The following is a 15,017-nucleotide window of genomic DNA, read 5'->3' as shown; positions in this document are numbered from 1 at the left end:
CTGATCAATCATGCTTTCCAAGGAACTTAAATGCAATTGCTGGTGGCCCCTTCTGGTCCTAGGCATCACACCTGGCCCCAGCCAGTCCCTAATGAAGTTCAAGGCTCTTGATAGTTCAATCAGGATTGTACCCAACACAACCAATAGGCCTTGAGCCGTTTCAAGGGGGAATCTGCATCAGAAGAACGGGGAGAAGGCCTAGCTATGCCTTAGCCAAGGTATAAAGTCAACAGTTTAAGTTGCTGCATATTAGGAGATTTGTGTATGTAAAATATCAGAAATATATGCTTGCCTTCCCCCAGGCACACATCATTTTGCTTGAGTTCTTTTTTTTTTTCCTTTTGCAGGGTCCCCATTGCTGCCAGTGAGTCTTATAACACTTTAGTGCAAAATACACCCTCATGTAAAACAGTTGCTGTCCCTTGTAAACTGTATTTGGCACATGTGTATTCATTTATGCATATGTAAAAAGAAATAGGGCGGCATAAGAAAAATACATTACATATTGAAAACAGCTATCTACCCAAACAAGGAATAAAATTGCTTCGGTTAGAACCTAAACATTTATCACTAAGTTGAAAATAAAATTAATTGACTGTACTTCAGCACCGTAAACCCAGACAGAATAGGTTTATATGAAACTGGAAGTCCTCCTATTCTAATTTGTCAAATTACACTTAGCTGTAATAGCTTCTTGAAATTGCCACATCGTATTACCTCTGGAGTCCGAGATCTCTAACTGATTTTCGGGCTTATGTTTGCATCATAAAATTAAATGAGAAATGGTTTCATGGTATATACATACCATAATGCAGCAGTACTATGGCAGCACAATAGCTTATGGATTTAAGGGCAAATATGAAAACAAGAGAGAGTTGAAAATCAGGCATGTCATTACCCTTGCTCCCATGAACCTGTCTTTCAGCACAATCCAAGAAAGCAAGAAGACAAAAGCTTTGTTACAACAGAATAGGGCAGAGACGTCTGTGGCTGTCAGCTTCTTTAAAGCCAGTAAATACAGGTAGTTAGTCAAAGTCCACAGAATAGAAAAGGGAGCAGTCCTTTTAAGAAAGATTTTCAGCGTCAGACCATCTTCACCAAAAATCCGACTGCATTCCCTATGAAAAGAAAAGAGTTTAAAACTCAGCTAGGATTTTCCTTAGCATTCACTCCAGCACAACAAACATTCATTAGACTTTTATCGCATTCAATTAAGTGCTTTTCCTAACTGCTCTGCACACCCGTAAGAATCTATTGTTTAATTCACATAGAGAAAATAACCTACAATCTTCTTAAAACAGCAGTTTTGCAAATAGAAAAGAAGTAACTTACCTGGAATAATCACACTCTGCGCAACAATAATCCCAGGGACTCACACACAGAAATGAAGGTTATCTGTAATGCACCGACAGTTCTCAGACTCTGCCTTCGAGGCCATGAACAGAGGGATTATAACTGCAATTTTTTTCTCTATACCTTGACAATTTTTCCTTGCTTTGCTCCAAAACCTGTTTTTCTTCTTATTGAAATATATTCTAACACCAAGTAAGCTTTAAGAGTTGCCTAAAGACACTAAAAAAATGCTGCCAGACGCATCACCATGGTAGGAAAAGGATCCATCGGCCAGTGAGACTGAGCCAGTTAAACAAGAATGTAAGGAAAGAAAGGAAAGGGGAAGGGAAGGGTATTTAACAGTTGTATTTTATTACACAGTGAAAAGTTGTGTTCGCTTGGAGATGCTTCTTTGCGGACTAAATTGCAAAGAAAATCTCTAGCTTCCCAAACACTGTGTCACACACAACTTAAGTGAGCTGTTTGCTTTTGAGGATTTCATGAACGGGAAGGGTCAGCTCAGAAGCCACTGCTTTCGGGGACAGCGCTCCCGTGTACCTGCATGGGCTAAGAGGAGACTAAGCGTGCAGCTTGACTAGAGCCCCATCACTGCACCCCTCCCGAAACATCCCTACCTTTCCCAAACTGGGAAGGATGGTTTTTAGCAACTCCACTGTCTGTGTTCTTGGTTAAAGGGATTCCTCGAGATATTCCCGGTACCCTTCATTTCTTGGCATGGCAGGCACTCTGACACCTCTAAAACATGAGAGGTCCCGCAAGTGAATGCTTCATACAACCAAAACACCAATGGAGTGAACCAAGGTACCATCAAACTGCAACGCATCCTTACATGGCAACGTTAAGGGACTACTCTAAGTGCCATGAGGCCTCGGGGCCTCAAAGTATTCACAGCTAAACATAGCTGTGTTTGGAAGACTGCTAAAACACTAATTATGTAGAACGAATTAGTAACTTCAAAGAATGCACTGCAATGTGAAGTCAAAAACACTTGTTACTTGGGGGCTGGTGGTGGCGGTGCAATAATTATCCTGATTTGGCTTTGCCTTTAAAGACAGAATTGTTTTTACGTCTCCTAAACCACTTCTAATAATTCTGGGGAATTCTGCTGTTAAAAATATCACAGTTTTTTACTATTAATAATGGAAACCATCACTCTCATTTCGAGGAAAGCAGAATAATAACAGCTATGTGAGACATGAGATCAGCTACGTCTTACTTAAAAAACATTCATTCCCTGCTGCCACTAAAATGACTTATGGTACAAAGCAGTTATTTCTGGCAATAATAAATTCCTTCCTCAAACTCTGCCAGGGTGTCCAACAAGTTAACGCTTGGGCAGGCGGATCTGTTCTCCAAAGACCAGAACAGAAATGTTACACGTAGAAGGAGAATAGCTTGTATCATTTATCGGAGATGCAAAGCAAATACTCAGTGAAGCAAATCAATTAATGCTTAAGTTTGACTGTAGGCTTTTGTATCACTGATTTCAACAGGAGTTAAAGGTGATGAGCTTCCTTGTCTGAAAATGGACCCACTGGTAACACAGACTTGAATGTTTGTTGACATGCAGATATAGCAGTTTACGTTTAAAAGACATTTTTCTCCCCATGAGACTTAGGTGATTCTGAGCTCAGACTATATCTAACTTCAAGACAGGTGTCCTCTGACCTGGATGCACCGTGGCTGTGATGACATTCTGTGACACCAGAGCCAGGATGCCCCATCTCCTGGCAAGAACAGATCTGCGCGGTGAACTATGGACCTGTACGGAGCCTGCGCTCTCCAACCCAGTGGGAATTCTGCCGTCGGTTTCAATGCATGATTGGATCGTTACACGGTTGTAAATCCAACCTGTCTCAGAAGCTGTCAGGATCTGTCTTAGAGGAAACAAGCTTGTGCTGTGTTAAAACAAGAGAGAAAGGTGCTTGGGCTGCTTACAGTATGCAGGGCACCGTTAAGTACCCCAGTGCTATGCCGGTAGCGTACAAAGACAACAGCAAAACCATCCAAGCACGTCACTCTAGCGGAGTCTGCAAGGCAGTGGGAAAAGCTCTTCTACAAACGTGCCATGGGAAATCATACTGCTGTCATCCATCGTGGCCCCCCGCTGCCATGGAGACACTGGGAATAAGCCCAGTGCATTTGCTCCTCCGTCCATGGGGAGAGTGGGTGGCTTCGAAAGCCAAAAATGAGGGGCGGTGTGCCAGAATGGGTCAGGTTTTGTTGTCCTGCAGATCTCTGGGATGTCTGCACACAGACAAAGCCAGAGCAGAGTCAGGAGGATGGAGTCTGAAGTGCCCTGACTGTGACTCCTCGGAAGGAGGAAGCCTCAGTGATTATTATATTATTCTGGGTTGGACTCTGTGGGCTGGTCAGCTATTTGGGAGAGGCAGTTGTGGCAACGCTGCAAATGTCACTTCTCTCCGAGTTCCCAGAAGCAGTGGGAGGGACGAGCAGAGATTCACAGCTAGGAAAAGAAATCTGGAAACACTTCACAGGCCCCAAGCAATGGACTGTGTAAGCAGATGGAAGAGCCTCCATCACACACAGCAGCGTGCAATGACCAGACAAAACAGGGGCCAGCGGTTCCTCACCTCTCAATTAAAGATAAACAGCAAAGACTTGTGACAGGGTTGTGCTGAGCGAGACAGAGACCTGATGAATTCACCTCTGTGCCTAGGAGAACTCCATGAATAATGCTCAGCCAGTGAGGAGATAGGAAGAATACTTTATGTTCCCAGTCATGGCTACAGGAGATTGCCTCAGGCTTTGTGAGGGCTGGTTGCTCAGTGGTTAACTCAGACTCTTTGGCATGCAACTAAAATTAAACTTGCAGGAGTCATCACATGACAGTGATTAAAACCCTGGGCTCAGGGGAGATGGCTCCGTGGAACCCTCCCCATACAGATAGTATCTGTAGGCTGTTGACTTAAGGCAGAGACAGATCTAAGGGCAGCTGACCCTGAAACTATGACACAAACTATTTCCAAATGCACAAGAAGTCTATTTAAAACCTGCCCTCTAACATAAATAGCTCTTTTTATTTGCAGGTAGCCCTCAGCCATCAGCTCTGGGCAGTGTGCCATGCTCTCAGGAATTACAGCACCTCAGGCAGTCATGTAGCTTTGCCTCTGGCACCCACTAAATAGCTTGCGTGCCTCTTAGTTATTCTGATGCCAGCCCCTGCAGAAGAATGGGTTTATTCACCCCTGACGCACAGCAGCCTCTGGAGTGTAATGCAGCAGCTGGTTTTAAAACAGCTTACAGAAAAAACAGAGCTAACAGACGCTACCTGCGGTAACGTGAATATGGCGAATGTAATTACATCACCCGGATTAAAACTTGGCAAGGCCACCAGTGACATTATGGTAGCAAGAAGCACCGCAGGACGCTTTGTGAGCACAAGTTGTTACTATGTCATTTGGTCCTTCTATCTAAATGATGGCATCTGCTGCAATAAAATACCTTCCAGCTCCATTTCAGGAGACAGACACAAACAGAGTAATGGTGGTTAAGCAACTGGTGAATTGTTTTCCAGGATTGACCAAATCTGAACATTAAGAGAGCCTGGCCAGCTGTATTTGTCTGCTCAAGAGTTGGAGCAAAAGGAAAGGGAATTATGTGTGAACCTCTCACACAAGCAGTGTCTGGCTCCGGGGGCAGCACCACAGGAATGCTGTCTCCCAACAGGAATGGTCCAAGGGAATCCCTGTTTTTTGCTGTTGGTCTTCCTCTGTTGAGCCACTCGGGGTTGGAGCAGCTTCAGGCAACAGAGATCCTCATCCCTCCTCTGAAAAGCCCTTGGTAGTGAAGGTCTAGATTTGCACTGCTATTCCGTAAGTGGCTGAGGAAGCTGGACTGAGCTACTGCTGCAACATAGATGGAAAGATTTGTAGGTGACAAACTTGCAGATGACAGATGACAGCAAATATCAGCTACTTATGGCTCTGCTTTTACTTCAAGTGATGCTCACATCTTGTTATCCTTCTTGCTAGAAAACCAACTCTTCCCAACACGTTCATATTTATTAAACCTGCACCTACCAACACTCTTCCTAGCTAGTGCCTGAAGGCTGCATAGCACCTGTAGCACTAACCTCAGCTATCACATCGTGGATATATTCTGGCAGAAAGCTGCTGAATGTCACAGTGTTTGTCCTTGAGAAGCCAAGATGGCAGATGGGGAGGCAACATTTATTTATACTGGAAATATCATACACCTATTCCAAATCATAACTCTGTTAGGATCCTATATCAAGTCTGTGGAGTGTCTTCTGCTGTAGTAAATACTGGCACGATTAGATTTCCTATTGCTGAGCTTACTAAGCTTCAGATCATTTTATTCACCACTAATGCCAGGAGTTTCAAGCTCTTTATGCAGGACATACCTTTTATCTACAATACTGAGCAGATACCAAGAGCGGAGTCTTCTGCCTCAAGACAACTTTACTGAAATGCAGCAGGGAGGTAATAACCTTGAGTTAGTTTCTAAGACCACAAAATTGAATCTCTCAGGTAAAGTGTGAAAGGTAAGAAATACACAATTTACAACTTCAAAGATTATAAACCTTTCAGAGAGCCAATCTAAAGTTGAAGATTGAGACCTCTGTCCTTCCAAGTGGGATTTATTAAAGTAACAGTGGCTCTATACAGCTTTGCTGGCTTGGGGCAGTGCTCTGCAAGTCACTCGTATGATCACTGATCTCTGCCAAGATATCATAGACACTGTTTGTTCTGATCCACCAGGAATATCTGCTGGACAAAATGTCATATGTCTTTAAAGCTCCTAGTGAGTAACTACACCCTCCAGAAACACAAAGACAAATGACCTCTGGACTCTGAGGCAGGCCCGGAATCGCTACAGGATGGGTTTTATTGACAAGAATTGGCTACTCCACAGAAATAAAACCAGCAAATGAAGCAACAAGAAATCTTACTAAATGTAATAAGAAGCCTGGTAACAGGAACAATATCAAGAACACAAACCAAGCAATTATACAAACAATTGATCTAGCTGTGAAAATAACCCTGTTCTGGGTAGGAGGCTGGGTTAAATGACTTCCAAAGATCCTTTCTGAACTAAATCTGTCTATAACTCTCTGAATTTAAAAACTACAAATGATGCTTTTCAATTCTTGAAGTCATCAGAAAATCAAGCACGCATCCTGAAGAGATCTCCATTGCCATACCCAAACTGAAAGAGTTTGGCTTGTCAAGTTATAACACGGCGCAGACCAAGTAGGTGGTCCCCATCATAAAGTCAGTATTTGCCAGCAGTTACCTCCTCCCTAGGATGTGAGTTCCCAATATATCTGGAGTAAGAAATACCCTGGGAAGACGCCTTTCCATTGACCCATCAGCTCTAACACCAGTCTCCCGTTTCCACACATTCACAAAACTACTTCACGTCTCTGTGTGTGCAGAAATTCCTCTGGGCATGTAAGCATGTGTCCTCAGCTTTAAAAGCTGAACTCCTAACGGCTTGGGGAACGCATCAATTATTTAAGCATACTTTTATTATGCATTGCCACAAATGTTTTGCCCAAAATTTTGCTCTGATGGATATATAATCAGCCAACTAACTGCCAAAGATCTGTCTGCAGGGATAGTTATTCTCACCTTCTTCCTTATCTGCTGTGCATTTGTTCTTTCTTTACCCCATACCCAGACACCAAGCCGACACTGTTAATGTTCGCACAAATACTCCAGCAAGAATCTCAATGAAGGCATCATTAATGTACAAAGCACCAGGGTTTTGAGAGAAGCAGTTAATTAAGTGCAACTGTTCAATTTCAGTCGCGCTGATTTGACAGAAATAATAATTTAGGGCCAAATTACATCTCAGATCCTGGCAAAAGCAGACGAGGGAAGAATTTGGCCCTGCTATACTCCAGCCTGACAGTCACAAATTGAATTCCCTGTGTGCTCAATGACAGCTGTGCTGAACCCTCTGTCAGCGGGAACAAGGTACAGGCCACATCCTGGTTAGTACCTTGCAGAACAGGTAATTCTGCTGAAGTCAGTAAGATTGTTTTCAAAGCAAGTCTGCACTGGAGTAACAGAATTGGGTCCCAGCTCAAAATTATCCTGTGAATTTCTTGCCTCCATAGGCAAGGTGTGTTATCTCTTGGCAAGCTGAATTTAGCTCTATCCTTTAAAGCAGCTTTTACTTCACTGTCAGATTGGTAGAGCAATGGAAGCAGAGGAGAACTGTGAAATGAATTGTCCCAGAAGGTGGTGGTACTTCCAAGCCCGAAGGACAGGTTAGAAACAGCTTTCTTAAGAAACAGCTAGGGTGAAGCTAAGCCAGCTTGGTCCTGCTGCAGTGCTGGTAGTGGGACTGGATGATCTCTTTGGGTTCCCCTCCAACCTTGTATTTCTGTGATTTCACAGTGGCTACTGAAGAGGGATTTATAAATTTCCACCCCTGCAGACCAATGCTATAGTTAGTACTACAGACTCCTTTGCACTTGAGGTTGATAGTCAATTACAACATGCAGCCACATGGCGTAAGGGAAGGCTGGGGTCAGAGAGATGTTTTCCCCTGGCTTTTGCAACACAGAATAAGAGGTATTTCCACGTGCAGCCTGAAAGAAGATGGGACAAAGCCTTCACATCATTTCCTCAGGATGACAGCCACTTGGCTATGCCAACTTAACCCTCAGAGCTACAGGGGGAGGAGAGCCAAGAGTCTGCAGCCTGCTTTAATTCCTACCACACGTAAAAGAGAGCAGAGAAGGCTAGTAAGATGCTCTTCCTCCATGCTATGATCCAGCAGGAGGAGGAAAGGGCAATTTTCACCCTGCTATACTTGCTGACCATAGACAGCAAGCCTTGGTCGTCTTCGTGGAAACCATCTCCTCAGCTTTGAGCACCTTCTCAACTATGAGTTGTTTTGGTTGGACTTTACGCTACAGTTCTATCATAAATGGACCAGAACAGTTATAATAACGGCCAGTGAAAGCCTGATCCAGACATGAACACAAAATATAGAGATATTAGATAATATAATAGCAAGAATATAAGCAAATTGACCTTTTCATATCAGTAAAAAAGCCCTCTAACAATCAATTATGCATTTATTCAAAAGCATATATCACTCATTTGTTAGCCTTCTATAAGCTATTTATGAATGAGATTTCCTGCAGCATGACCTTTGTTCTGCCTTCTGACACCACGGGTCAAACTGAGACGAACAGTGATCTCAGTCCACAGAAATCAGGTTGTTTAAAGGGATATTGCCACGATAAAGCCTACCTGAATTTTTTGATTGGAGACTGCTTTTCCTGTGCAGTTGCAAGGTGTCCAGAATAATAAATGGGAAAAACCATAATGTTCCAGTTTGTTGAGAACCAAGTCATGAAAAAAGGACAGTCAAAGGTCTCATACGTGATTTTGACAAACTGCGTGGTCCCGACCCAGGAGGAAGAGACGGACAAAATGATCAGAAATCTCCAGATAAGCTTGAGAAATGTGGATGTGCAAGACTGGCATCGTGTCTGTCCCTCAGCTTCTTGGGTGCTGCTCTCTGTGTGCATTTGTGTTCCTTCTTCTCCTGGAAAAAAAACAACAAGAAAAGAGAAGAATTGTACACATAATGAACACGTTCAGAACAACTCTTGTCTTTTCCCTGTAATTCCTCTATGCTCCACAAACACTGACATCCCGCACAGAAATACTTCAGTAATACGGCCTCTGTCATTTCATGGGGGATAGGAACAAAATACAAACACAATACAGAGGCCTGAGGTAACAGCGTTACGGTTAAGCTGTTGCCACTGTTTGCTTTATCAGCCCTTCTTTCCTTCTGTTGGCCAAATCTCTAGAATAGAGCTACATCCCTTGGAACCAACTGCATTATAAAGTCAATTACCGTGCATGTGTGCAACATAAAAGCTATCTGAACCTCTACATCTGAAGCCAGGAACAAGTTCTTATTATTCAAGATTTTAACTGAAGAATCATTTTTTTTTATTTGCAAGTTGGGAGGGGAAAAAGAAACAGTTCAGTGGTTTTATACACCCAAGCAGAGAAAGGCGTTTTTCAGTCAAGTTAGTGTATTCACATTTTTGAAGTTAAAAAAGGAAACTGGACAAAACTGAAGCTTGGCATGCCCAGAAATAAACCTCTACACATAAACAAGGAGGAACTGGGAAGTTGTCATTCTCCCATTTTAGCACAGCACTTTTCAGACCTGATCTGCAGACCACTGCAGATTTCCTATCAGAAGCGTGGGCTGTGTAGAGAATTTAATCTTGCTGACTGATGACTCGCTCTCCAGACACATCTTCCAGAGATGCAACCCATGACTTCACAGATCCCAGCTGAAAACAACAGATTGAATGGCATTGGATACTGAGGAGCACTAACGCCGTTGCCCCACGAGCTCATGTGGCAGCATTGAGGTCCAACCATTTACCCCATTAGACCACACCACATCGTTTTGATAGAAGAAACAGGGGTTCCTTCTAAAAATCTTGACCTGCAGCTATTCTTAATTATCAATTATCAGTCGCATCAACACATAATGTGATATACATAAGAAACAATATAATTGTTGATGTTAAGAGGAGCTATAGATCCACTGCAGTCAGAGCATACGCTGTCCTACATTCAACTTAAATGTGAAAAAAGTACCCTTTCAGACTCAGGTTTACTTTCCTTTTCTATTCCTGTTTCTGCTACAGCCATAAAGAAATGTCAAACTGAGGTTCAAAGTTATTACATTAGACCAACATTACCAACATCTAAAAAACGATTCATCATAGCAGGGACCGCATTTGCAATCAAGAATTTTCCTAACCAGGACATGGAGCTTTTTGTAATTGTAATTGTATGCTGTATTTTTTTCCTAAAAATAATCAGGATTCAGTGGCTCCATTGTTTAGTGGTGAAACAAGAATTTAAATAAAATTACAGGTTTATTAAAAACATGCAGAGGGTAATCAGACACAGCTCTGAAAGGGCAAGCATCATTTTAGTATTCTCTGTGGCTGCTGAGAGAAAATAGATATTTTTATGGTACTAATAATGGCTGACATCTTCTATTAAAAGGTAAATTACAGTTTATTTGGAAGTTAGAATGGCTTAAAAAGATTATATTATGTAACACCCACTTGCAGGTTTTCCTGCTAAGCAAAACTACCATGCAATTAGTCCTTCTTCAGCTAACAGTTAAAATAATCATACAATGATAGAAGATTAAAGCACCTTTATCCATGCTTTCTATTTTTCAGTTACCAAATAACTATGTAATTGCTGTTACTATTCATGACATTACCATTAGCATTTGACTTGGATTTTACACTCCCAGGTTTGAATGTTAAGGAAAGGCCCAGAAACACACACTTGTTGCAAGTCCCACCTTGGATGAAAAGACCTATGGAAGTTTTAGCCTCATTAAATGTACAGTGGGGAGTTTTCGTAAGTGCTTAATGGGTAGGATTCATCCCATGTAATGTAGTTAGCAAATAATTGTGTACTCAGACTAAACATGTTGTCTAGGGCCCCTTTATATTTAATGATAATGGACAGGCATGGTGAGAAGGTAGCTGATTTCATCCTCATGTCTAAACCCACTAGAGGCGTTTATCTCTCCCTAGACGAGATATTTACATTTAATTTAAGTGAAATTGAGATGGCTTCCCGGCCAAAGTGACATAGTTGCTTGTTGCTTTCAAAATCCGTGGGATGTGCACACCTAAATCTTGGCCAAAGAATCAAAAGGACAAGATAAGAAATATCTTTAAAAATAATTTCAGGGCTTGAACTCAAAGACACACGACGAGCAGGCAGACAATTCATACTAAATAGGTTTAAGGATTTCCAAGTCATGAAGCTAGGGCTGGATTGAGCTAGAAAGTACCACTTATGTTCAGATACCAAACGATATGCTAATGAGGAGAAAACAAACTGATCAGCCCAAGTGGTTGGTAGACAGCATTTTACAATTAGCAAGATGGTAGAAATCCTTGGTGTCTGCATTTATTTCGGTCTGAAACAAACCTTATTTACCCCGTCAAGAGCACAGAAACAATCTGAGAACTGAACAAGGATTAAACGACAGGGAAAGAATGCAGATGACACTGCAGGTGACACATGGAGATGACACTGGTCAATGGCAAACTGTGTTGAAAAGCAGCTAGCAGAAATACCCCTGCACGGTCCTTTTGTCTATAATACAATTCTTGCCTGTGACGCCTCTGTGACAAGATGGTAACAGAAAAGCCTTTTGCTTTCATTTTTCAGAAGAGTGAGATGAGGAAAACCAAAACCTACAGCTTTTCTTCTGAACTCTTTTGACTACTTGGCAGCTACATCCTAGAAAATAATATCCATCATATTTGTTTACCTACCTGTCAGGTCAGTCCTACTTAGACCTCACTGACGAGGAAGGGAAGATCAGGATAAAAAGGGAAATTAAAAAAAGCAAAATAAATGTTTATAAGAGTATGATGTCAAGGCACCACACTCTTTTCTCAAGGGGACTAAAGTCCTTTCTTAGAGAAGATGGATTCTGATTTTGGATGTACCCTAGTGCCAGCATGCAGAGAGTTATTTCAGCCCGATATCTGAAAAAGTGAGAATAAATTGGTTTTCTGGTACCTTAGGTATGATCTTTACTGCAAAATGCTGTATCCTTCACTCCTTGCAGCAATAATCACCTCCGATATTTTTCTGAGGGTTTCCATCAAGAGAGTACTCCTGGAGTACGAGATCCCTCCATTTTCCAACACAAGAAGAAAATGGCTGACTCTTGCAGCCATCAGTGGTGAAGTGACAAGAGGAAGGTTCATCTCCCACAGTTCCAGTGTGCAAGGGAGATCCAACCTGTTCTTCCTCCCCTTTTTGCTCACAGTATCTAGACAGACAGTCTTCCCAAGAACTTGGACAGTTAAATTATTTCAGTCATTTAATGGCTCTTTCCTCCTTAACAGTGCAATTCAGCAGACTCAAAAGCCTGTGGTTGCATATTGCAATCGCTCCCATCCCATCCCTGATGGTGATGGATGGACATCACGGTGAAGAAGTCCGTGTTCACGATACCTACAGGTTCATTTGAGCTAAACTTCTGCAGTAAAATGGGTGACGTATTCCTGATGGAAGCCCTGATGTGCAGCTGATCAATGATCTGAACTGTAATGGTCTCCCCTAGATATCCTTCCACCTGTTGCTCCTTCTCGTCCTCTTCATCAGACCATCCATAGCATGAGCTGAGATTGCCACTGTCTTTGAGAAGGAACATGGCTGGCTTTTAAGGGCCCTGGTCTCTGGCCAGGCTGAAGCTGAGGAAACATAACCACTTCATAAAAACTAACTTGTGTGCTAATGTTAATCATCCTTTCAAGATCTTCTGTGCCTACTGGCCTTATGATTTCTCAGATATCTAACATATTACATGTTCCTACTGAGGCCCAGGCCTTTTCTTCCCATCCTTGCTTCCTTCCCGCCTAACCCCAGTTTGCACACACATACAGGAAGGACTTTCATGTGGCTTTGCTGTTTGCAGCACCATAAATGAACGTCAACATGCTCGGACTCTGCACCATCTTTCAAAAGACAGACGAAAGAGGCCTTTCGCAGGCATGCTGTGACGCCGGGAAGGCGGCTGTTATGCCTACCTGATCTGCTCTGCCTCTCGACTCTGCTGTGCCGACAGATTCCCGAGGGACTTCGATTCTGCAGCTCAAGAATGGGAGCAGCAGAATCTTCAGCAACAGATAGAGGGGAGAGCTGCCTAGTCATGCCTCTGTGTCTGCTGGGGCAGTTGCCTCCTGGCTTGCATTGGATGACAGATGATCGTGAGGCACCTGAGAAGAAAGAGTTTGCATCAGTTTGGCTGTAAACTCCCTGGAGGAAAGCAGGGCTTTTGAACACTCTGTCAGTGAAATGCATACAAACGATTCAGCGGGAGAAAGGAAGCATACTGCAAAAATCAAGGTTTCAGCTCTGGTCAGAATAAAATAAATAAATTAAGTAAATAAATACTTAACTCTCTCCCCCCTTACAGAAAAAAAGGTGCTGTATGAAAACCAGTCTTTCCCCTGAAGAAATGAGAGCCCTATGCTGCCGTATATTCTTAGCCCCACGGCTCCATCCATAGGGTCTGAGCAGGCAAAGGAATTTGTACTCACGTGGGCCCCTTCCTGAGCACTGAGACTGAATCGGGCAAAAGGAGAGATCCCCATTCTCCCTTAGGGTGGAAAGGAGGGCTGAGGAACTACTGCCTCCCAGGGTCAGTGGTGACAGTCTCTCCAGAGGAGAGCTTCCCCTCTCCATCCTCCAGAATGATCCTTGAGACTCTTGTATGGAATGAAGCCATGACCACTGATAGGTCTTTTGGATGAAGACTTCTGCTAAACCATTGAAGATGCCAGTTTTTAGCCGTTACATGCACCAAATCAGAATCTCCACATCTTCAGAGAAGTTGCTTTTTCTTCTTCTGCCAGGTGCAGACAACACCAAGATGCTGCTTTTCACATAGAAGCTGTATAGAGGCACAAGGCAGCAGACAAGACGCAGGTCTCAGAAATACCAGTGGTACCAGATGAAAACTTTGCCAGTGAGAAGGACACCACATTTTACAAGTAAGAGCTTGAAGGACTGGATTAAGAACCAGTAAAAAACAGAAAAGAGTGCAGTGCTGGAATCTGGCAGAGTGAACCTGGTGATCTTGCATGTACTCCTGAATTTATTGAAGATGTCTGTGTAAGAGGTCAACACGTGAGCAGCACAAGAGAGTCCTCTTCTCAGAAAGTCAAGATGACAGGCCATTTTGCTAAGTATAAATGTGCGTTCATGGTCAGTTGAGATCACCCACTGCTTGTTTTGCAGCCGCTACTTCAACTGGTGACCATCTTACCTAAATTTACGGAAGACGCATATACCCAGAGCAGCCGCTCACCTTGCCATGACTTGGAAGGATTTAATTTGACAATCATACCTATTTCACATTGTGAAGAAAACAAAAAGAGACACAAAACCCATGTGTGAGGTGCCAAATGTGCAACAAATATGGCAGACATCTCAGAGGGCAACATTCTTCGTTGCAACATGAGCCATTCAAATACACTAGGTGCAAATAACTCCATGCCAAACAACATAAAAGTATACTCTAAAGCAAGGACTGTACTCAAGATTCAAGAGACTGCATGAATCAAGTCAACACTCTTTTGCCAGAGGAAGTCCAGAGGGTTCATATAACCTTCAAGAAACTTAAAAATATGTTTAATTCATGAGGTCTAACTACAAAGATTGGAAAGGAAGACATGTATAGAAAATGGTATTATACAGAAAAAACCTCTCTCAGCCTATTTAGAGCCTCCGAGGTCAGTTTTTACTCACCAAGTAGACAAGCAACTGAACCAGCAGCTAACCCCCTAGAGATGATCTTTCTCAAAGATGCACTTCCCTTTCTCTTCTGTCCAGTACGAGGGAACTCTGACACAAGGAGGATGCCCAAGTCCTGATCCCACCTTGCCACATAATTCTACAAATTCAATCAATGCAGTATACAAGCCACAGTCTATGACAGTAGACCCACAAAAGTCGACTTTGAAGGATTAAGACCTATATGATGTCTAAGCACTGTATCATCTCTCTTCATTTTTTGATGAGCATTACTCTCTACAGAGCTTTTTAGAGCCTACTGGGTATTTTCAGACC

The 15,017-nt window shown here is 42.7% G+C and overlaps 1 protein-coding gene across 6 annotated transcripts in view; it reads right to left on the bottom strand.

The window, feature by feature from the left end:
- SLC35F4 (solute carrier family 35 member F4) overlaps window positions 1-15,017 on the bottom strand; it is a 129,504-nt gene that overhangs the window by 10,654 nt on the left and 103,833 nt on the right. For 2 of the 6 annotated variants that reach the window (XM_087748046.1, XM_087748047.1), the window contains 3 exons: window positions 12,974-13,162; window positions 8,610-8,907; window positions 899-1,118 (listed from right to left, as the gene is read on the bottom strand). The exons of 1 other annotated variant lie outside the window; for it this stretch is intronic. In XM_087748046.1, the coding sequence (XP_087604172.1) occupies window positions 899-1,118; window positions 8,610-8,907; window positions 12,974-13,162 (707 nt within the window). Of the gene's footprint in view, window positions 1-898; window positions 1,119-8,609; window positions 8,908-12,973; window positions 13,163-15,017 lie in introns of those variants that run through there. 3 more of the 6 variants (XM_087748048.1, XM_087748050.1, XM_087748051.1) reach the window with 3 other exon arrangements.

This window comes from Nipponia nippon, unplaced genomic scaffold (assembly GCF_047370975.1).
Source record: "Nipponia nippon isolate SJK-2023a ecotype South Korea unplaced genomic scaffold, ASM4737097v1 scaffold_11, whole genome shotgun sequence".
NCBI lineage: Eukaryota > Metazoa > Chordata > Aves > Pelecaniformes > Threskiornithidae > Nipponia > Nipponia nippon.
The sequence above is the reverse complement of the archived record's forward strand: the minus strand, read 5'-3'. Positions and strand labels throughout refer to the sequence as shown.